Source organism: Triturus cristatus, chromosome 4_1, assembly GCF_964204655.1.
Source record: "Triturus cristatus chromosome 4_1, aTriCri1.1, whole genome shotgun sequence".
Lineage (NCBI taxonomy): Eukaryota > Metazoa > Chordata > Amphibia > Caudata > Salamandridae > Triturus > Triturus cristatus.
The window spans coordinates 1188506339-1188531006 of NC_140585.1; the positions used below are offsets into that span (position 1 = coordinate 1188506339).

Sequence of the window (24668 nt, forward strand, 5' to 3'; positions counted from 1 at the left end):
CGTCCGTGTTGCTTCCCCCTCACCCCCTTTTTATTTTAAATTCTTTTTACCATGTTGCACACTCTGATGCCCTGCCTTGCCTCACTACCTCCCCCTGCCCCTTGCTGCCTTCTCCCGCCTACAAAGTGCTTCCTAGCAGGGGCTGGGAGGGTAGATGCAGGGCAGGGAGCTGGAGTTATTTCCAATTCAAGGTCTTGCAGCTTTCTTTTCATTAACTTTCATTTTGTGTTCCACTCCCTCAGATCTGTAAGGGGAATATACCCCCTGTATGCCCCTCCTCTCTTTGCTTGGCCAGCCCGGACCCACAGGGTGTAGCTGGCAGATTGTATCACGTTACTGTGGCTTTGTATCTCCAGGAGGTATTTTCATGATTTGACCCAATGGTAGCCCTGCACAAAATATGTAATTTCTGTACGATTCTCTCTTTGTTCATTGTCTTATTTCTATTTAGCTGCAAAGTGCGATGTTGATGATCTTCTTTTCACAAATGTGTTTAATTTGACCATTGCCCAGTCAGTTAATGTTCCTGCTGCAGAGATGTGCATATCAGTCAGGTTAAACGTTTTATTTAGTTGATCCAGCCTTTTGTCCCTTCGTCTACTGGACACCCCCTATCCTACCAATGTGACCTATCTGAAGATGTGTATTCTAGACCCTTCAAGGAGTTTTCATTAAGCTGGCGACTCTGCCAAAGACTGAAACTCCTCAAGGGTGTGTGTTAGACTTGACAATCAATCTGACACCAATGTAGTTTTTGAGCTTCACTAATACCCTAGGATAAACGGTGAGAGCCAGGACCGTGAACGGGCCGTCCTTGTCCCTTGGTAAGTATTGATAAACAACTTGGACGAACCAGTCTAGCAGGTTGTCCGACACTGTAGTGCCTGGCGCCACAAGGGTTTGTTAAAAGAACCCTCATACACCAACCTAGTTGGTGTCCTGCTTCATCATCTGGTTCCCAGCTGAGTAGCCGAATGCTACTCAGCTGTGCTGCCACACCTGGTTACAGTGAAGCTGGTTTTTATTTTGTGTGAATGTGATGAAGAGGTGTTTTTAAAAATACCTCTGGGGCTCTAATCGATAATTACTTTATTCCCAGTGGTCCAGGGTATGTTTCTAAGCGATGAGTTGGTAACGTAAAAAGACTATTAATTATCTTAGTTATCCGCCGGTCTACATGTTTCAGCCTGTGAAATTTATTAATTGGGCTTTCTTCAGGTCCTCTCTCACGATGAATAAAAGGGTGAAAGTGAAAACAGTGATAAAGTGATTGGTAAACTTTTTAAACCACGTGTATACATTTTGAAGCACGCGCTAAAGTGTGCTAAATATGCTTTGTGGACTGACTGTAATTTGGGTCCACACCTGTGTATATACCTGTAAAAGGACACAGCAGTACACTACAACATGTAACCCATATAAATAATGCAACCTGCAATACATTGTATTTCACATCCTTAACTCATTTTGAATATCGATATGGGGGTTGTTAAAGCACACAATGTGATTTGAACGTGTAGCGCCAATCATACTCCTATCATGCATGCAGAATACTGCAATAAATGGAGTATCATGCATGTGAAAAGGGGGCTAGACAAGGCGCTGAGTTGAAAAGTATCAAAGTGTTAATCTGCATGAGGAGTGAAGCGCAGAAAAACACGTGGAGGCTGAGTAATTTTAGCTTTAAAAGCGGCGATCGAGAAACCGCGTGTGGCCGGATGAAAACGCGCAGTGCAAACGTAACTATCACCATTATTGGTGATAGGCGAGGTCTGTGACGTTCATAAGGACCGATAGGTATATTGTCCTTAGTTTAGAGAGTGGTTTATATTTACGGAAATACAGTTTAACTCGTCCGGGGAGGGGAGGGCCCCTATTGTTGCACACTGTATGGAGGAGTAGAGAAATAGATGAAGTTAGTGCAGTAATATCCTGTTACTGCGTTGTTGAAAGGAATATACTGTAGTTACATTTGGTGTAAAGGTAGGAAGCCGCAAGTACGAGAAAAGCAGGTACCGCCAGGCCATTAGCTAAACAGGTTGTCAAGATCTTACTTGGTCCTGTAGCTCGCCTGCATGATCACCTGCTCTGGTCTCCTTGGGAACAGGAAGCTTCCCGTTGCGGCTACAGAGATGGTATTTGAGATGTTTATACACTGGACGGCTTCCTGGTGTGTTCGCGTCCTGTGGGATGCATGCTCCCCAGCGTGCGACGTCCAAAGGCTAGAACGCTGCCCTGAATAGCGTTATGTGCTCCGCATATCTGCTGGGGCTGCGGGGTATGGGAATCATTGCTGGGAAACTGTGGGTACAGTATGGCCACGTCTTGTAGTATATAAGATACAAATATTTTGATATAAATTTGAGATCGTGTTTAATTGGGCATATCGGACAAATGTTTGTGCCTTCCCAGATGAGGAGGACATCAAACATACGGCACATCAATGGGCAGCACTTTCTCCCAGAGTGTGGCCGGGTTGTATGTCTAAAACTTTGAAATAACGTACCTGTTCAATCACAACAACTCGCCAATAACAAATACACGGTTCTACAAAAGATACATCGATGTCCTCATCTGGGAAGGCACAGAAGAGTCCCTCGAGTCCTTTCTCATATGGATAAATGGTTGTGATTCCAACCTTCAATTCACCCACACCAAGAGTAGGAAGACCATCACGTTCCTTGACTTGGACACGTCTCATTCCAATGGAAAACTTGAGATCAAGACACACTTCAAAGCTACTGCAAGGAACTCACTATTACATTACACTAGCTTCCATCCTCGGACCCTCAGAGAGAATCTCCCATAGGGGCAATACCTGCAGTTACGCAGGAATTGTAGGAATCTACAAGATTTCAAGGACCAAACAGAGACTGTCATTCAAACTGAAACAAAGAGGCTAACCAAAAAAGAATCCCTGAAAAGCAAAAAAAAGGGCACACAACTGGAACAGAGATGCACTACTGGAACAAAAACCGCCAACAGAGCCAATCATTCCACCTACCTGTGTGACCACTTTTAATGCTGTGTCTAACAAAGTATCTAAAATCATTCAGAAATACTGGAAAATATTGAACTCCGGCAACCAACAGTGGGGAAAAACCCTTGTTCTCATACCGACAGGGTAGAAGCCTCAAAGACAATTTGGTCTCCACTAGACCACAACAACACACAAATCAAAGTAATACCATATAAAATGCATGGGGTCTCCCAAGAGTAACTGGTCATTACCCATGTGGTGATTTGCAGTGTATGTCACCTCACGGAGTCTGGAATCGGGAAAGGAGTGGGAAATACGCAAACACAAATTGTAATAACCAATGCAATATACCTCATCACATGCCCCTGTGACCTGAGGTACATAGGCATGACCAGTCGCAGAGTTAAGACCTGCATCTGCGAACACAGAAGTAATATTCGGTGTAAATTCGCGTATGACAAACCACTTCCTTGAGATGTGCCATACCACAAATGACATTGAATGGTCCATCATTGAGCACCTGGAACTCCAACACCAACAACGCCCAACAACAACTCTTGGAAAAAGAGCAAAGATGGATATAATGTCTGTCTACTCATGGTTAAACGATAACATTCCGTGGAATAGATTATCTTGTCCACACATATAGATTAACATGTCTACCTGATAAAAAGTTAATCTACTCTGAATTAGGGCACCACATGTAATGTAAGTAAATTGCCCCCCCCCCCCCCCCCCCAACCTACACCAATGGTCAACCTGTTAGTAAGCTAACCTGCTCTGTACTAAGGCATAACATACTATATAAGAAATCTTTTATTTCTATTAACTGGCCATCCCCTCTGATAATGTAACCCCACATAATAATTTTCCTGCAATAAAACGTATGATTCCATGTTTTTCTGTATCCCACGAATGCGAAATTGAAGTGGTCATTTTACATGGTCTTCATGTGGAAATATCGGAAAAATACATATAGTTCCTCTTCAATAACATTTGTCCGATATGCCCAATTAAACACGATCTCAAATTTATATCAAAATATTTGTATCTTATATACTGCTAGACATGGCCATACTGTACTCAGTTTCCTGGCAATGGTTCCCATACCACGCAGCCCCAACAGATATGGTGAGCACACAACGCTATTCAGGGCAGCGTTCTAGCCTTTGGACGTCGCACGCAGGGGAGCACGCATCCCACGTGACGCGTACACACCAGGGAGCAGTCCCGCATAAACACATCTCAAATACCAGCTCTGGTAGCCGCAACGGGAATCTTATTGTTCCCGAGGAGACCAGAGCAGGAGATAATGCGGGTGAGCTCCATGACCAAGTAAGATCTTGACAACCTGTTTAACTAACGGCCTGGCGGTACCTGCTTTTCTCGTACTGCCGGCTTCCTACCTTTACTCCAAATGCAACAGTATTCCTTTCAACAACGCAGTAACAGAATATTACTGCACTAACTTAATCTATTTCTCTACTCCTCCATGCAGTGTGTAACAATAGGGGCTCGCCCCTCCTAGGACCAGAGTTAAACTGTATTTCTGTAAATATAAATCGCTCTCTAAATTAAGGACCATATACCTATCTGTCCTCATGAACGTCATGGACCCCACCTATCACCAATAATAGTGATAAAGTTAAGTTTGCACGGCACGTTTTCATCCGGCCACACGCAGTTTCTCGTCCGCCGTTTTTAAGGGTAAAATTACTCAGCCTCCACGTGTTTTTCGGCGCTTCACTCCTCACACAGATTAACATTTTGATACTTTTCAACTCAGTGCCTTGTCTAGCCCCCTTTTCACATGCATGATACTCCATTTATTACTGTAATCTGCGTGCATGATAGGAGTTTGATTGGTGCTACACGTTCAAATCACACTGTGTGCTTCAGCAACTACCATATTGATATTCAAGGATGTGGCATACAATGTATTGCAGGTTGCATTATTTATGTGTTACATTTTGTAGTGTACTTTTTTTGTTCTTTTTTTTTTCTTTTACATGTACATACACAGGTGTGGACCCAAATTAAGGTCAGTTAACAGAGCATATTTAGCACACCTTGGCGTGTGTGTGCGCTTCTAAATGCATATTCACGTGGTTTAAGAAGTTTTTACCACTCCCTTTTTGTCACTTTTCATTTTCACCATTTTATTCATCGTGAGGGAGGTCCTGAAGAAAGCCCAATTAATTTTTCACGGGCTGAAACATGTAGACCGGCAGATAACTAAGTCACAATTAATAGTGTCTCTACGTTATCAACTCGTCGCTTTTAAACCTACCCTGGACCACTGGGAATAAAGTAATTATCAATTCGAGCCCCAGAGGTATTTTTAAAACCACCACTTCATCACATTCTCACACAAAAAAAAACTCAGCTCCACTGTAACCAGGTGTCGCAGCACAGCTGAGTAGCATTCGGCTACTCAGCTGGGAACCCGATGATGAAGCATGCCGCCAACTAGGTTGGTGTGTGAGGGTTCCTTTAACAAACCCTTGTGGTGCCAGGCACTAGTGTCTTACAACCTGCTAGACTGGTCCGTCCAAGTTGTTTATCAATACTTCACTAATACCCCTCACTATCTGACAACCTTGACTTGAAAGAGCAAAAGCAACTTAACTAATTGTGTTTGTAGCACATGCAGAAAAAATGTGTGCAAAACAGACTTCACAAAAGCCTGCCTAAAATGTGCCTATGAGCAGTAGTATGCTCACATTGTCCAAAACCATTGTTCACAGGTCTTCCAGTTGGTTCAAAAGAAGTAATCTAGTATTACAAATCCCAAAATGCACTCCGTTAAATGCAAGCAGAGGACTGAAAGCATGGTGTCATGTGAGCAACCCTCACAAACATCAGAAAACAGCATGCAGGGCTCTTGTCCGCTGCTGTTGGCAGCGGTGAGTCTGGGTGTAAGCCAATCTTTCATGATTATAGAAACGGGACTTGTAAGGATTGTTTTAGTGAATTGTCAGCGGTAATGGTAGAGGCATTAACTTGGAATCGTGTAATGAGGGCTAGCTACAGAGGCCCTGGAAGACGGCTTGGCTTGTCAGATCTGGGATGTGTGGGAGCCCACAGGCAGGAGCCCCGTTTTCTCCCTCAGTCTGCTAGGTAAGCTGAAGGCAAGGGGTGGCTTGGCTGCTGTTCAACATGGCTGAAAGTCAGGGGAGAAAGTGTGGTATATATTGCGCATATTGGCGAGACGTTTGGCTTTTCCACTGCTTGTTTTTTTTTTCTGTAATGACCTTCATCCTATCCTGTCAGTCCCAATATTACTTGCAGTCCTCTGCTTGAAATGTCATGCAGCAGTGAGTGTATCTCGTCCACTCTCCAAATCAAAAGTACTCCTTATTGGCTCCTGTGCCATGATCCTCAACCAGTGTTAGTCAACAGGCCACACATGGTCGATGTTTGTGAAAAACGCATATTTGTGTTGATTATTGCAATGTTGAGCTGTGATTGGAAACAGTTACTCCTTTGGGAACATTAAAGAAGTACGGGGTCCTCTAATGTTTATATATTTTTAGGTCTACTCGGCGCAGCCCCTACAGTTCCGATGCTGACGAATCCTGCTCTTTCAACCGCACTTCTTCAGTTGCTGCTTCAGAACCAGGCTCAAGTGCAACAGGTATGTAAATCACAGACAGGTGTCATCTTAAAATGTATATTTTCAGTACTTGGTGGTAGTTTCACACTGTGCTGTTAATTTCACACATCTCATCTATGATTTATAGCACACTCCTTCATGTTGCCAACCTTTTCCCTGCCTCGTATAATTCCCTGAGTTGGTTTTTCGAGCGCTCTTCCCATTTCTCTTAAATTTCTTAGCTGCCTGAAACACATCTGGTTCTTGATCTCTTAGAAACCTCCTCTTTTATCTCTGATATATTGGAAATGAAGTGGGTGAATTTACACTTGTTGCTAGGACCCATCAGTGTCCTATATTTTCTCACTTGGTCTGGTTATCTCAAGCAATACTTTTGTAAATATCTTGTTTAAGAGTCTGCTTGACTTTTCAATTGTATGAAGATGTATCTTTGTTTAAACAGTTATTAGTTACCATTATTTATTTTTGTCCACTTCCCCGAAGTTTCTAGATGTGTCTGCATGTTATGGTTGAAACATTCTATCCCAATAATCCTTAATCTTGGGGCATGTATTGTACACTTTGTGTACATGACAGTTCACAAAATATTTCAGTATGTTGTCTGTGTTTTTTCTAGCCAGTGGCAGGCCTGTTCTCCTATTGGCACCAAGGGCATAAGCGACTCTCCACTTAAGATTTTGAGGTGCCTATCCATTCCTACTCTCCTATGGGTAACTCTGAAGAAGAGCACCCCTGAACTGAATAAACTACGTCGAACTGCTGAAGAAGAATGTGGTACTAGAGCGTCTGCGAGCCAGATATCTGACATTATTAATGAGGCTCACTACTGATCCTCTTTAAATAGACAGTATGCGGAAAATCCTAAATAGGCGGTCCATTTCTATTGCCTTAGATAAGTTAATGCATAGTTTGTTCAAAGCGGTTACACTGGATAACAAATGTTTCTAGAGAGGAAGTTTTGGGGGTGTTGTGGACCACATGACATAATATACACATGCCTCAGCCGCACACAAGACACTCTTCTGCATAGATCTGTTGCTTCCCCCTGCATCCAGTATCTTCCACACAACAGCAATATACACCCTCTTGACGGAATCGATCTACTCACCGATCAGTGCCTACCTTGGGAATAGCTGCCACAGATAGACTGCCCTTTTGGCGTCTTAACACATGTTGCTTTGCAGTTGACCAGTGCTCTATGTACAGAGCTCAAATCCTACTATGACAAATTGTGGATTGGTTTCCTTGGTGGGCACACGAAGTATGACTGGAGAAGCCAATAGAGAGATTGCTAAGGGTTTTCTGGGGGGGAGGGGTAAAGAGCAAGACAAAACCATATAACCAAACGCTAGGCCTGAATCTTGAAACTGGAACCTCAGTGTGTGACGGAGACCTCACACTCTCCACTCTCCGCTTGAACTTGACAAATTCTGGCAGGTCACCCCAGGAGCAGGCTTGTCAATCCTACTTGTCGAAGCCCTCCAGGATCTACAAGCGCTAGAAAGTTGCCCATCTGGCTGGCCACCAGAGAGACCACCTCTAGAACACTTCCAGAAAGCCTAGATCACATCATTCAGAAGACCTGCAAAAGATTTGAGATCGCACCAACATTTGCTGATTACTACCAAACACATTGGGCCCAGTGACAGTGTTCCTCATGAGAACAAGCCAAATACATCCTTACAGAAATACCCTTCCCATCACCTACAGTTCCTCAAAAGAAAGAACTAGATTTGCCTTTTACAATAGAACAGGCCCTACAAGATGTGAAATCTGGAAAAAAACACAAGCCGGGCAGCTTCCCTCTCAAGTACTACCTTAAATTCCATGATATTCCAAGTCTCCAATTTCTGGAACTCTGAATGGAGTCCGAAGCAAATGGTACCTTTCTCCCATATTTTGATCTGGCCACCGCTGTAGTCATTCCTAAGACCGGATGACCCTTTGATTCGTTTACATCATACAGACCCATTTCATTGATTAATATGGAAGGCAAACTAGTCACTGTATTCATGGCTAATAGACACCTGCGAATTCAAACTACCCTAAACCACCTAGATCAATGTGCCCTTATGCCCAACCATAGCAACCTCCACTGTATACTTGTGTACATGTGACACTGGCGTACATTCATCTTTGAAACCACTGTTCCCTTCTACTTGTCGACTTTGAGAAGGCGTTTGACTCTGTGGCCAGGCCCTTCCTAGACAAGGTCCTTGAACGTATGGGATTTGGTCTCCGATTCACGAAATACGCCAAAGACCTTTACTCTGCATTTTCAACAGGTGTGAATAAACCGTGTAGTCTTAAACTCATTCCCCAGCTGCAGGGGGAACCAGACAATATTTCCAGCTTTGCTCTTGCTATAGACCCTTTGGCTAGGTTGGTGTGATGCTCAAATACAGGGGTAGCGTTTGTTAGACAATGCTGAAGACAGATTAGCCCTATGCAGATGATGTACTGCTTCTTTCTAGACAGTCCCCATCTATCGGGACATCACATTTTGCAAATTCTTGGACTATACGAGTAGACCTCTGGCCTTTGCGCAATCTGGACTAAATTCCCAGTGATCACACTTAGGGGAGGCAATGAGTTCATAGACTTGCAGACCTCTATTCCGATAAAGCAGATGAGCTTCCACTACCTTGGTGTTTAAATTTCTCTGTAACTAACTTACTAAATCTCTAAACTAAAATAAGAAGTGGGCTAAGCTTCCACTCCATATCCTCAGCAGAGTGGCCCTGTTGCAAAGGTTTTCCTTCCACGCTTCCTGTACACTCTTCAAAAATTTCCCACTGATAATCCCAAATAACTGGTTCAAGAACTGCATAGCCATAATTCGGGGCTTTCTGTGAGTGGGGTTGCCCTCTCAGTGCTTGCTGCTGTGGTTAAATGTAGACCATTCGTATATAATGGGGGAGGGGGGAGGAATGGCAGACTTGCAATTGTAGTACTGGGCTGCAATGATTTTCGTAATTTAGGACTGGTTGTGTGGTGGATTGGATGACCGAGACTACCTAACTGAATTGTCCTTGATGGGCCTAGACATTATTTGTATATTCTACGGGAGTCCTATTCCCCATCAGCTCCCAGGGGGTCACAAAGGTAGTGCTGCTGAACCAGCGTTCCGATCAGCTGGATGAGATAAGAAACTGCCACTGCTAAATCCTCTAGTTGAGCAGTGTGTGTCGGCCATTATCCCATAGCCTAATGGAGTTCAGCAAGTGGGACAAGATTGGCATTACAGACTTGGGGGATATAAGACGGGGGTTCCTCATTAGAACTTTCCAGGATCGTTATCACTCACTTTACCCTGTCTGTGAGAAAGTGCCTCTTTTGCATGGTTAGCTCCCCACTTTTTGCCTGGTTTTGATGTGGTTTCAAATGTAGTGCACAGGGTCCCTGCCAACCTGGTCTCCTGTGCCAGTGCTCCTTCCCTGAAACAAACCCAGATTGGTTTTTCTGCCCCTGTAAGTCCCAAGTAAATGATATCCTGGGTACCTAAGTGCGAGAAGCTGGGATTTCGTTGCAGTAAACACACACACGTTTTGCCCGACAACTGATGCACTTTGACTTGATGTTCCCTGGGCACTGTCACCAGGGAAGACCTCTAAGGGCTGCAGCACTTATTGTGCCTCCCTTAGAGGCCCTGTACATTTACACACACACTGCCTTTGCAGGCCGCGTGTTTTGGTGCAGACGAATGTGAAGTCAACATGGCACGCATCCCTTTGTGCCATGCCTACGACCCACTTCCCTGGCATAGATCCATCTCCCCTCTACCTGGGTGTCCTATACCAGTGGTGAGGGTACAGGTGCATGAGCCCTGTACCCATACAGTGTCCAAGTCCATTCTTAGTCATTTTAAGTGTAGTGCTGCCATTATGAGTATATGGTGCTTGGAGTTTGTCATTACAAACTCCACGGCACCATAATGGCTACACTGAAGTTTGGTATCCAACATCTCAGCACATTGTGGGAACTAATGTAAAATGCACTCTGTAGGCATCCTAGAGATGACCTGGTGGCTTACCTGACTGATACACAGCCTGCCACCACGTGACATGTTTCTGGACCTCTAGGGTGGGAGCCTTCACTCCCTGAGTGAGCCCTGAAACGAAGCCTTTCCTGGGCGGAGGCGTTCACACCTCCTCCAGGCCAGGAAGAGCCATCTGTGGCAGGGGAGCATCAAAGGCCTGGCAGCCTTCGTAATGCGACCCCCAGCCTCTCCTGCTATCAGGAGCAGGCTCCCTTCCTGTCTCCCCCCTCCTTTTCAGCAGGAAGACAGGTGGGAAAAATTAGCCAGCCCAGAAGGTGTGCCCACCTCTGCCAACCCCACTCCTCAGTTGGGGGAGCTGAGGTGAAGCCATCTCTTCAGTGCCCGCCATCTTACAGATGGCAGGCACGCCCCAATCAGTATTGGGGATTGTGCTCACTCCCTCACATGAGGTGAGCACACGAAGGGTGTAGTCACCCTAAGGTCAGTAGCCCATTGGCTACTGACCTCGAGACCCCTAAAACGCCCCCTAAATACTGTATTTAGGAGGCATCCCTGAACCAAGAAGGCAGACAAGCACCTGCAAGAAGAAAAGAAGGACCAAACAGTTGTACCGAAGCTAACTAGAGGATGCCCGCTGACTTGGCCCCAGCCCTACCGGCTTGTCCCCACCTTGAGCCTGCTACAGCAAAATCTCATTGTGTCCTGCAGCCAGCAACCTCGTCAAACCCGGAGGACCTGCCTGTCTACAATCTCAAAGACTCTGTCTCCTGGGAACACCAGAATTGTTCAAACCGACTTCAGTTCCACAAGGGTCTGCACCACTGGCCGGTGCCCACGGCCTGAAATCGAGTGGCCCAACACCAAGAGGAGGTCCGTTCCCCCTCCCCCCCCCCCCCCCCCCCCCCCCCAGAAACCCCCCCCCCCCCCCCGGGAAACCGGGCCCGAGATCTGGCGACCCCTGGCCTGCCTCAAGCAGACGCTTGCAGCCTCAAACCGGAAGGTCCCCTCCAACCAGTGATACAGCGGAGTTTACCAGCTCTACACATTCATACACACAACACTCATTTGGGCCCATTTACATTCATACACACTATGAGCCGGCAAATATCCACTGGTCATCAATTTTATCTTACCCTAGGAAACCTTTACACCAGTTTTCTTACCATTCCTGTCTCCTGAGTAAATGAAAGTGTGAAGATCTAGTAGTAGATTAGAATAGGGAGGAAAGACTAATGCATTTAACTTTTATTCTAAAGAACCACAGACTCGGTGGGGGAGTTTTTAAAAAGTTTATCTGAATTAATAATTTTGTGAGTCAAATCAAAATCTCCATCAGGAATATAGTACAGTTGGCTTATAATTCAGTTTGCATTCATAAATTGCAATGACAGCACCTGAGGCGAAAAAGGACAGAGCAAACGCCTGAGCATTTAACTTACAGATATATTTACCTAGAACGGTGTAAGCACCCCGACATCAGAGAGTCAAGGATTCAGGACGGGGAAAGGTGACCTCTTCTAGTGCACCCCTCTGGTGCTACTCTCTCCGGCTCGGGCACGTCCGGATCCTTCCCTAGATGTGCCTCCTCGGTGGTTCCGCGAATTTCCCTAGTGTAGGATTCTTCAGTCAGATTGCAGCAAAATCAGGCAGCATCTCAGCATAGCTTCCAAAGGAACACTATGGGGCATGCCCAAATGATCTTCCTATACCTGGGCATAGAAACATCTATAATATATAAACAATTGGTGCAGAGGGATCAATCTCTTATTTATTTTTGCACAAGAAACTATAAATTATCTTGGCAATACATTATTTCTTCTAGTAAATTTAACAATTATTTATCAGGTGCAGATATCCCTCAGTGAGCATCAGAATGAAGGTTACACAAAACTGGACAAATAGATCACAAGAATTCATTACAAGACAACCCATATGTACAAACTCATATATACATCCTATACATTCCCCTAACTAATTTTTAAATATGTATACTTCTCCATCAGTGTGATACATTCAGAGGTAGTCCTCTTGGCGTCGGAGGTATCATTCCTCTATCTTAATTTATTGCTTGCGCCAGATAACTAATGTTTAATCAAAACAATCGGTGGACTCCTCATTAGTCTGTATGTCGTCGCATTTCAGCCTCCAATTTCTTATTGGCTTCCTCAGGACAGGGGGTACACTCTATTTACAATGATTAAAATCCTATGAATTATATGTTCTACCGTTCTACACTCTATCCCTTATTTGCCCATGCAGTACTCGGAAGGAAGAAAAAATCTAAAAAAAATTAAGTGACTCTAACTAAAGAATAATTTATAGTGGTAAATGTCTAAAAAAAAAAAAAATCATATCTTATAAAAAAACAAAATAGATAACGCCGCACCGGTAGGTGGCCAGGGGTGTAGAATTCCTCATGTGTGGGTATAAGGTGCACCTATATATCAACACCACATGCACATATACACAAATATTGTGACTGTGTGCCAACCAATCCAGTTAGTCAATCCATATCTCAATTTTATACCCGAAGAGTACCTGTTGGTAGTCCAAACTAATCAATCTTCAGGACAACTTGGAATTAATTTTGGCCCCATTCATCGGTATCGTTACTCTACAAAAGTGAGCAATTACTGGTTAGCAACTACTACCCTTGTCCTTTCAGGCATTACATCTCTAATAATACGGTACTACTTAAATACCTCTATACACTGGATTCGTCTATGGGGCACCTGGTGTTCCTCTCGTAACTCGCCAAAACAGCAGGTCACTACAAGGCAAGAAAAAATCTATCTGTAAACAACCGATCTATATGTGTGTGAACACACAGCCTACTCTCCCAGAATAAAAACATTCTCAGGGGATCGAAAGATCCTTACTTACATTGTTTTATTTACCAAGTCTCTACATAGTCCTCCGACACTTCTTGCTAACGCTCCAATCTGCAGGTACTGCTTACACTTCTGGTACGTGTATGTGCGCGTGGATGCGTCATACGCTCCCGCGTTATGGATATAGACACAGGACTAATCTCTGTACTCCTCTCAGAGTGACGAACTTCCAAGTGGTTGTGTCGAACTTCCACAAGCTGCCAAACGCCCTGGTTCAGTGCATCTCCATGAATAAAAAATAATGAAAAATACTTTCCTAAACCTCAAACTCAAAACCATACACCATTTTTATTTTTTATAAAACACTTCTTCTATCTCCTGTCTTCTTTAGTGTCGTCTAGGATAAAGATACCTCGCCCTGCGTATCGGATCAGCATCTATACCCTTATATTACAATACTGTCATACTGGAGCCCCATAATAGCGTCGGCATTCTGAAGGGTGATATTCTAATTATTGACTGCAACAAAATCTCTGGGACAAACGCCAGGCTCTCGCTGCTATAATCGTGTGGTTCCAACTTCTAATGTCTTCCGAAATCTCAAATGAGAATATCAAAATAGTTGTATCACAATGCTGAAGCAGATCGTCCGTCTCCTGTAAGCGCAAAGAAGTAACCATCCTGTATCTGAAATCACCGTCCTCGCGGGTTCCAATGCATTGTATGTTCAAACAGACGGGCTTACATTCTGGCAAAACATTTGGCATTAATCACTTTGTTCCCCAGCTCTATTTTTTGACAAGTAGACGAAGAAAAAAACATGTTGGTCTACACAATTCCTTATTGAAACATACACTGGTATCCCCGGGTAGGTGTTATATCCCTGGTACCTGATGATCAGAGGTGCCTCTCAATCTAGTTATATGTACATTAAATAAGGGCCCATAAATCATCTCTCTCGTTCAAACCATCTGTCGCTGTGTGGTATCTTTCAATGAGTCGCGCTTCTATGCGATTTAGTCTCATTTCCAATTCTCCTTTGTTATTTGCCTTAATTACAGCTAGGACTGTCCACTCCAAATCATTCTCGCTATGTCCAGATTCAACATAATGTTGCACAAGAGGGGCTCCCTGGGTTTTACATCTAATGCGGGATTTATGCTGTAAAATTCGCTATTCAACCAGGTGTTGTCTGCCCAATATACATCTTCCCACAGGGGCAGGTCAAGGCATACCGCCCCATAGACTAATCCAGTGTATAGAGGTATTTAAGTAGTACCGTATTATTAGTGATGTAATGCCTGAAAGGATATGGGTAGTAGTTGCTAACCAGTAATTGCTCACTTTTGTAGAGTAACTATACCGATGAATGGGGCCAAAATTGATTCCAAGTTGTCCTGAAGATTGATTAGTTTGGACTACCAACAGGTTCTCTTCGCGTATAAAATTGAGATATGGATTGACTAACTGGATTGGTTGGCACACAGTCACAATATTTGTGCATGTGGTGTTGATATATAGGAGCACCTTATACCCACACATGAGGAATTCTACACCCCTGGCCTCCTACCGGTGCGGCGTTATCTATTTTGTTTTTTTTATAAGAGATGATTTTAGACACATTTACCACTATAAATTATTCTTTAGTTAGTCACTTAATTTTTTAGATTTTTTTTCTTCCTTCCGAGTACTGCATGGGCAAATAAGGATAGAGTGTAGAACGGTAGAACATATAATTCATATGATTTTAACCATTATTGTAGATAGTGTACCCCCTGTCCTGAGGAAGCCAATACGAAATTGGAGGCTGAAACGCGACTGCGTCGACATACAGACTAATGAGGAGTCCACCAATTGTTTTGATTAAACATTAGTTATCTGGCGCACGCAATAAATTAAGATAGAGGAATGATACCTCTGACGCCAAGAGGACTACCTCTGAATGCATCACACTGATGGAGAAGTGTACATATTTAAAAAGTAGTTAGGGGAATGTATAGGATGTATATGTTGTATATATGAGTTTGTACATATGGGTTGTCTTGTAATGAATTCTTGTGATCTATTTGTCCAGTTTTGTGTAACCTTCATTCTGATGCTCACTGAGGGTTATCTGCACCTGATAAATAATTGTTGAATTTACTAAAAGAAATAATGTATTGCCAAGATAATTTATAGTTTCTTGAGCAAAAATAAATAAGAGATTGATCCCTCTGCACCAATTGTTTATATATTATAGATATCTCTGCATAGCTTCAGCATCTCCGCAGCAAGTGTTTATCTATCTAGAACTTACTTCTGTTATACCAAATTCGAGTGTATGATCCACCCCCAAAATGTTTCAATTCCATGTTCCCCCCGCAATTTGATTGGGCCAAGTGGGGTGAGGACATGACACCATACCAAGTGCAATATTTTTCTATTGTCTAATCCCCCGCCCCTTAATTTCAATACCCACAAGCTTTATTTCCACAAGCATTTCATATGTGGATCGGAAAGTCTTTATACATTGTTGCCCCTTTTCTTCCTCTAGTAGGGTCCGAAGTTTGGGTTCTCATGTCCTTGTCCGCTTAGGGTTTGGCAGTCAGTCAACTTGCATTACTTGTTCCAGGGCAAGCAGTCATTTTGCGCATGTGTAGAAATCGCAAGGGAACAGAGACTTGGTCACTCTCCAGGGCCCAAATACAAGCTATTAATAAAGTCCGAAAAGAACACATTCGAATACAATCTTGAATGAATTCACTGTATACCACTTACTTCTACTCTAACCCATTTACTTAATAAATCGTTCGCATTAATAACTTAGTAGAACTTGCATGGGTTAGTTTTCAGCTCGGCATGCGCATTAGTATGTTGCTTTGAAGCGGCCATATTATAAGCTATTGCTCAGCTGCAAAGATTTTCCCCCAAGCGACAGAAGAACGTCACACCACGTGATGTGGTAGACTCATGCGCAGAAGATTTCCCTCGTTTTCGGCGGCCATTTTTAGGACACTCGGGTTACTTATTAAGACCGCACATAGGCAAGCTTCCTCCTATATATGATTATGTAAAATGTGGTGCAATTTAGTACTCCCGGAAAAATTGCTTATAGTATTACAGGTTATTTGAGAGGATTGCATACGAGCAAGCTTCTTTAGATGTGAAACCTTGCTCCATCACCAGGAGCTGGTAAGAAGATCCAACCCTAAAAGGTACCCCTGCAGCCAACGCCCCACGGCCTTGGGTGCCCCAACAGACTGTGCCTAACCAACCCCAAAGATCCCAACTTACCTCCCCAAGTGGTGGTCGCACCCAGAAGACCTTCGTCCCCGAGCCTGCAGTGCTTTTGCAAACCGTAGACTCCCCATTGAAAGCTACAGGGCTTTCGATGCCAAAACAGCACTCTGCACCCGGCCGCCCCAGTGCCGCTGAGGGTGCATCTTTTGTGCTGTCCTAAATCTCCATTTGCCCCGAGCTTAAGTCCAGGAGCTTTGCTCCCACAACCCACTGGCCTGCTCGTCAGCAGCCACCAACCGGAGGCTCCCTATCCGCCATTGGATAACATTGGGCCTGTGCACTCTGCACCTGGTCGCCCTAGTGCTGCTGAGGTTGTAACAAGGCCATCCTTGACCCTGGGGAACCCTGAGCCTAACCCCAGGTCACCAACCCCCACAACAAAGTACTTATCTTAAAACAAGTAACACAATTTTCCTCGATAGGATAACATTGACTGTTTTTCTACGAAAAGTTTCTAAATGTGGAGTTGAAAACCCCAAAATAATTGTACTAACTAACAAACTATTTTACGTACCTGTTTACAGTAAATGTCCCAGTGCAGTATCCAGGCATACTGCACTGTGTAAGAAAAGTAATCTCAAAAGTAACTTGCCTGTCATTTTACTAAAAATCCTATACAAAGTATATATACTGTATTCTGAAAAGCATTGCATTATCAGTAACACAACTGTAATCCAAGTACATTTGCGATTCAAACCATTACTACTGTCAAGTATCTATTGCTTTGTTCTAGAAAATAAAATAACTCAAAGAATAGATTTATACAAAAACAGTTGGTCTGAAGTTCAGTCTTCGAGTGTGTGAATTGATTTTACCAACTGTGTTCAACAAATACTTAACACTGTCCTCTGATAAAGCCTTACTGCTTGACCACAAATAGTGATGTGCTATGTACTTTACCTCTGCCTACCTTTTGGGTTCCACTGGACTCTGTGCACACTGTACCTCACTTTGGTATAGTATATACAGAGCCAGCTTCCCATGCTAGGGCCTGGGACGTGAAGTTGGTCCCTTGTGACCCCGCTCACTGGGACCATGTCACTGCCCTTGCAGCTGGCATGTCCCTGTAAGGGAGAAAACGACAGTCTGCATGGTGCCATGCCAGCTAACACTGCCTGTCCGCTTTGCATTGTCGCTGATCTAGCAGAACTCGCAGCCCTAAGGCAGGGTTCACTATACTACAGGTGAGTACATATCTGCATGAGCAGCTATGCCCCTACAATATTAGTAACAATTTCCCAATATTGCCATTGAGAGTACCTGGGCCGGGAACTTAACTCTAATTCCACAGCATCATGATGGCTTGACTGAATACAGGAATGTTTAGTACCAAACTACTCCTTTCCATAAATCCACACTGATGCCAGTGTGAGATTTATTGTACTATGTACCCAGAGGGCACCTCAGGGGTGCCCCCTGAATTCCTCCCAAACCTGGTGTGGTCTCTGACAGGTTGTAGGCAGCTATTCAGCACCAGACATGTTTTTGGACCCCTGGTCTCGGGGACCAGCGACAATGCACATCATTGGCAGAGGTGTCTTGCCCTCTCCTCCAGGATGGGCCAGTGCTCAAAGAGGGGAAACTTCAAAGGCCTGCTGCCTTTGTAATGCGAACTCCCCCACCCATCCTCAGCTGCTAGCAGCAGATGGTAGCCCTTGGTTTACACCCCCACTTTGTCAGGGAAACCGGCAGTAAAATTAAAGATAGGTGTGTCCATCTCTGCCAACTTCACCCCTTAGGTGAGGAAGCGAGGTGAGGCACAACTTTTAGTCCCTGCCATCTTAAAGATGGGGGCCTCCTATCGGGGCTAGGTCAGTGCCGACTCCAACAGGAGGGTGGCATAATAGGTGGAGTCTACCCAGGTAAGGTGTCAATTGACCCTACCTTCTACTCCCCTAGAGCACTCTAAATTTAGGATTTAGGGTGCTCCCCAGACCTGGCCTTCAGATCTGAGACCACCTAAGAAGAAAGACACCCTGCAACAGAAGCGAGAAGACAACTGCCTTGGCCCTAGCGGCCTGTTGCGAGCTTTGACATCCCTGCGACCTGTCTTGCAGCAACAACCTCCAAAACCTCTGGGAGGTCTGTCCCCCGAGTACAGCGGACCTGTCGAAGAAACCGACTGCAGGTCCAGGTATATCCACGTCCCCAGCCCAGTGTGCACCCGACGCCCACTGCCTGAGTGTGAGTGGCTTACATGTGCAGTGAAGTCTCCCCAGCGATCCTGACTTTGTCTCCTGCACTCCACGATGACACCTGCAATGTGAATCCTGAGGCTTCCCGTGACTAGCTCTGGTAAAAAGACTCAGTCGAAAGCCACTTGCACCTGAAGCCCTCGGGCTTGGTGAACTAACCAATAGTATTCCTACGACCCCCCCCCCCCCCCCCCCCCCCTCCTCCTCCTTACATCTCAACTTACCTCTGCTGTTGGTCTTCCCCCTTCGATCTCCTTTGCTGTTAGGAAAATCCTCATTGAAAAGCATTGGGCACCTGATTTCTAATTTCACTCTGCTGCCCCTTTTCAGCTGGTGGTGTATGTGAGTGCTGCTTTGTGCCCTCCCTCCTCCCGTTCTTGTGCTAACCACCAAAGCTTGGCCTCTTCAACAGATTTACCTAACTGCAAGTGGTGAGGCTCCAGGCACCCTCTGGAAAGCATATCGCCGAACTTCGATTTGGACCTCTGCACCTAGCCGCCCCCTGTGCATCTGGTGGTGCAGTTTTAGTACTTACCTGACCACTGGCCCTTCAAGACTTTAGACCCCAAAGACTGAAATTGTAAGTTCGATACCTGTTTAACCGCAACATTGTTTTCCCCATAGGATAACATTGGACAGTGTGTAAAGGTGTTTGGTTGTTTTTTGTTTTTTTTGTTTTTGTGTTTTGTGAAAACGTAGGCCTGGGTTTTAAAATAAAGTGCAAACAAAGTATGTCATAAAATTTGAATCTCCTTCTTTAGTCGTGTCCATTATTGATTGTGTGCGCAGTAAATGACGCACTCTGTGTTGAGCCTAAGGCTGCTCGCCCATAATGGAGCACTTTGGGTTTTGTATTGAACCTTGCACACTTTTGGGGAACACTTGGACTCTGTGTATGGTATTGCCACCTAGTGGCAATATCCAATACAGAGCCAGCTTCCTACACTATACAAAACCCAATTCCGTAGATACTTACTACACCATGCGCTTTCCATTCACCAGGCACATATCAAAACTCCTATAATATAGCCCACTAGAAGACAAAATTATGATGGGGAGATATACCTCTTTACATCACTGTGCTTCACACACTGCCGGTTTTCTGTGTACATACTAAAACGCTGATTTTCATTTTTCCAAAATTGCCAAGTCCTGGCAAACAATTGAAAGAGTACTAACCCATGTCCTGGAGAGGCTGGTGGATCTGTAGCCAAATCGGGGAGCCTTTAGTTTTTTGGATGAGTCTGGTGAGCCTCTGCTTTGTACCCAGGCCCTGCAATACCATATTCTTCTTAGCTTGGCCTACATGGCTCCCTGGGGTGGCTGAATTTGGTTGTCTGATAGATGGTGACTTGGAGGCTTGGCCAAGATGGTTTATTCTTAGAAGAATGGGGCTTAAATAATCATTTATGAAGGGGGATGGACATGGGATGATGCCGCTTTGGAAGGGATTCCAGCCAGCATTATTTGCTTTTTGTCAGTCGGTACCCTTATAAACAATGTATGGGTTGCAGGCTAAGCAGATTCAAATATTTGAAGCTTCTGCACTGTCACTTGATATCAAAATTTGTCAGTAAAATGTTGCGTCTGAAGTATGGTGTTCTTAATGTGCATCCTTAGAAGAAGGGGGCTAAATTGTCCAGCAAGTGCTGGGCCTGAGAAACCAAAGGAACTCGCAGAAATCTGTGGACTAATGTTATCTTGTTGTGTGCCTTACTTCTAGCAGCACAGATGGAAAGAAATGCTTTTGGAATGCCCCCACCCCTGAGCGGTGAGACCAAGTAAATTGAAGTGGATCCAGTTAGGGAAAAGTGGATGTGTACTGGCAGGCGAACCCCCTCAAAAAAGAACGTAGAATTTAAAGAAATTGAAATGTTGCCTATAGATTCGTCTTGCATTATTAACAGTCTTGGAACACAGTTTTTTTTGCCCTTTGGCTTAATTCAGGATTTTCTTAACCTGTATAAAGTCTTAAGGGCTTTGATTGGGAAAATTGGCTGATCTAATCCATTTCAGTAACACTTTAGCAACTTCCCGGTATGGTCTCTGAGCAATTAGGAAACATTTGAGCCTTGTACACAGAGAACGTGAGAACTCTGCACCCCCACCCAGGCTGCTCTTATGTTTGGATCAAATTTACTTTTTTCCATCAGAAAAGTTTACATGAAAATCTTCAGCTGTTATGGATTTCCATGAGGACTTTGTGAGAAAGTGCCATCTTTCGAGTGAGAGTGAGAGTGAGACCTCTCTCACACTCTTTTCTGCAGGCTGAGTGTCTTGGTGCAGAACAAAACAGTCAACATGGCACACAGGGATGTGTGCCATGCCCACTAACACACTGCTCTGGTATACCTCAGTCACCCCTTTAGCTCGGTGCACTATGCCAGTGGTGTGGGTACAGGTGCATGAACCCTGTACCCCTACAGTACCCAGGTCCATTCCTGGGCACTGTAAGTGCAGTGCTACCATTAAGAGTATATGGTGCTGGGAGGTCGTCATCTCGAACTCCACAGCACCATAATGGCTACACTGAAGACTGAAAAGTTTTGTATCAAACTTCTCAGCACATTAAACCCACGCTGATGCCGCCTTTGTGAGCTTCTCCAGGCCACTTGCTGTACTCAGCAACTGGCCCCTGCTGGTTCTGACCCCCACTCTCGCGGGAAGATCGGCGGGAATACCCAAGTGAGGAAAGGAGGTGTGCCAGCCTCTGCCAATCCCTCCCCTCAGGTGGGGGAGGCGAGGTGAAGCACAACTCCGGGCTCTCGCTATCTTGAGGATGGGGAGCCCTACCCAATCGGGACTAGGCCCCTGCCCCCCCCTCCCACTGGAGAGTGGCTGGTTAGGGGGTGTACCCACCCCAGGGAAGGGACCCATTGGTCCCTGACCTCTACCTACCTGTAATGCCCCTAAATTTAGTATTTAGGGGCACCCTGAACCTTCCTCAGATCCCAATTTTGAAACCAGAAGAAGAACATGAAGAAAGAAGACCTGTCGTGCAGCTATAACAAGAGGACAACACCAACTGACTTGGCCCCAGCCCTACAGGCCAGTCTACCCTGGAACCTGCTCTTGCTAAATCCTGGCATCTCTAGTGGTAAGCAACCTCAAACCCCGGAGGACCTGACTGCCTTGTTCATCTAAGAGACTGGAACTCCCACGAACAGTGGTTCTGCTCAAAACAAGCAACAACCCCCGGTGCCAGCCAGGAACTGCGAATCCAGCACACTCTGCACCCGCCGAGCCCGGCCTGTGCCTAACTGAACAAAGACCACGAGGACATTCCCCCGGCGACTGTGACCAAGAATCCAGCACACAAGGACGCTCCTGACGATGCCTGCAGCCTCCCAACCAGGGACCCCTCCAACCACGACCAGCAGAGGGTAAGATTTCCCAATGCCAAAAGGCACCCCTGCACCCGGCGCCCTGTGCCCAACTCCTGAATGCCTACCTAACCTACAGCTCCCCAACTTACCTCTCAAAGTGGTGGTCGCACCTGAAGAATCTCTGTCCCCGAGCTTGCAGCCTTTGTTTATCTTGCAGTTTCACCATTGAAATACATTGAGCGCCCGATGGCTCAAAAGTACCCCGCACCCAGCCGCCAGAGTGCCCCTGGAAGTGCAACACCTATCCTATCTTACTTCCCCACTTGCCCTGTGTACGTGACCAGGAGCCCAGCTCCCTCAGACGCGTGGCCTGCCTGCTAGCAGCCACCAACCAAAGGCCCCCTGCCCGCCATAGGCTAACATTGGGCCTAACTCTCTCAGCACCCAGCTGTCCCTGTGCCGCTGAGGGTGTAACAACTGTACCTACCTGACCCTGGGAGACCCCCAAGTCTATGCCCAGAACTTTAACTCTGCCAGTCAAGTACTTGCCTGAAAGCCGATAACCTACATTTTCTCCACAGGGTAACATTGACTGGTTTCACTTGGAAATTCTTCTAAGTGTCGAGTTTTGAAACTTTAAAATATTCACTAAAAATCAGCTGCTCAACGAAAACGATATTACTCGGCTGTTATCAGGAGAGATCTTGGTGCCTAGCACGGACCCTGAAAAGTAATTACAACTGTACTTACCGATAACTAGACTTTCCTCCATAGCATAACATTGCTTGATTTTTGAAACGTACTAATATTCCTTAATCGCCTGTGTAACAAACGATTTCTTTCAACTGTTGACAGGAAATACACCAGGGTTGAATCCAGGATCCAACCCTGAGTAAGAAAATCGTACGCAAAGTAATTGAAATTGCATTTACTTAACTCCCATTGAGCTCAATGTTATAATTGTGTTTGAATTGTCTTACCTATTGCAACGACTAACTATTGCATTTAAAAGTCTGTTCCTAATTGAAAGTACTCAACTAGAGCATTTCATTCTGAGAAAGTATTTTGATACCTACTTGTGGTTCTAAAATAAAACTATATATTTTAATACCAAAACAATTGGCCTATAGTTCAGTTCTTGTGTGTGAGACCATTTGCTGGCTGAGTGTGTACAACAAATGCTTTACACTGTCCTCTGATACTGCCTAACTGCTCGACCAAGCTTCCACTTTAGAGAGTAAGGTTATATCTAACTTTAACCTCTGCCAAACGTCTGGGGACTGTGGACTCTGTACACCCTGTACCTATTTGGGGACAGTATATACAGAGCCACTTTCTTCCAGACTTGTATTTGTAAATCTTTACCAACATGGAAACTTAGCCACTGTGCATTTTTTGAAGCAAAAATGTAACCCGTTTTCTTGCTCTGTTTACATTTCTTAGGCTTCTAACTTGGTAACAGTATTTTCTCCTAAAGACTAACCCTACCCTGAAACATCCACCACACGTTCCAGGATCGTATCCCTTTTCACAATTTGAAAATTGATTAACTTCTGTCATTGACAGCAGTAGGTCTGATAGTTTCCTAGGTGGTAAGCTGCCTAGGAAAAGTTTGTAAACGCCTTTCAAGTTGAAGGTTTTGGTTGATCACCGTTGGCCTAAAGAATTGCCCAATACTTGTCCAGCTTACCAGATTTGCTCGCTTACAAATTATGCTACATTGGGGTGTGGTGTGGGTTTTCATCATCATCATCAAAATCTTTATTTCGGTCACTATGGACCATAAAAGAATGCGACATGAATACAATAGGAACTTAAACATAAAAGAATAAAATAGTGATGGTAAAAGCCATAAAACATTCAATAAAAAACATTTCTCATTTAACATATGGTATTGTTGGGCATAGTAAATCGATTACGGATAAACCACATTGCTGTTAAAAATTTGGCGACTGCAGAAACAGTTGGGGCGGATAAGTCTGACTTTAAGATTCTATATGCAGGGTAATGTTTCCTAAAGCCTTAGTTCCTAAGGAGTGGGACAAGCCAATATCTCCGAGGTATATTATATGCTGGGCAGAAAAAGATAATATGTAGTTCATTTTCTCACAGGAGTGGGCATACTTGACAATTCACTGTAGAGTGTGTATTAGACCAGTGTTCAGTATGTGCCCTCCAGGGAAGAGTCCCATAACGCCACTGCACATACAACTTCCTTGTTATTGGTGGGCCTACATCATCAAAGACTAGTTCCAAGTGATAATGATCTTTAATATCAAGGAAGTGTTTAGATAGGGATTCTTGGCGTAGGGTCTCGGTTGTGACCCGCAGCTTGTACTCGTAATATACCTTTGCTAAGGATCTACGAGAGATCTTGGTACAAGCATTTTCCGGGTCAGACCACATTTCCCGTCTCCCCATCATTTCGAGAGAGTGCTTGA

The 24668-nt window shown here is 44.7% G+C and overlaps 1 protein-coding gene across 11 annotated transcripts in view; it reads left to right on the forward strand.

Moving 5' to 3' along the window:
* The window catches only part of RAVER1 (ribonucleoprotein, PTB binding 1), a 314850-nt gene that overhangs the window by 40668 nt on the left and 249514 nt on the right, over positions 1-24668 (forward strand). For all 11 annotated transcript variants that reach the window (XM_085654428.1, XM_085654429.1, XM_085654430.1 and 8 more), the window contains exon 6: positions 6517-6617. In XM_085654428.1, coding sequence (XP_085510554.1) covers positions 6517-6617 — 101 coding nt within the window. The remainder of the gene's footprint in view (positions 1-6516; positions 6618-24668) is intronic.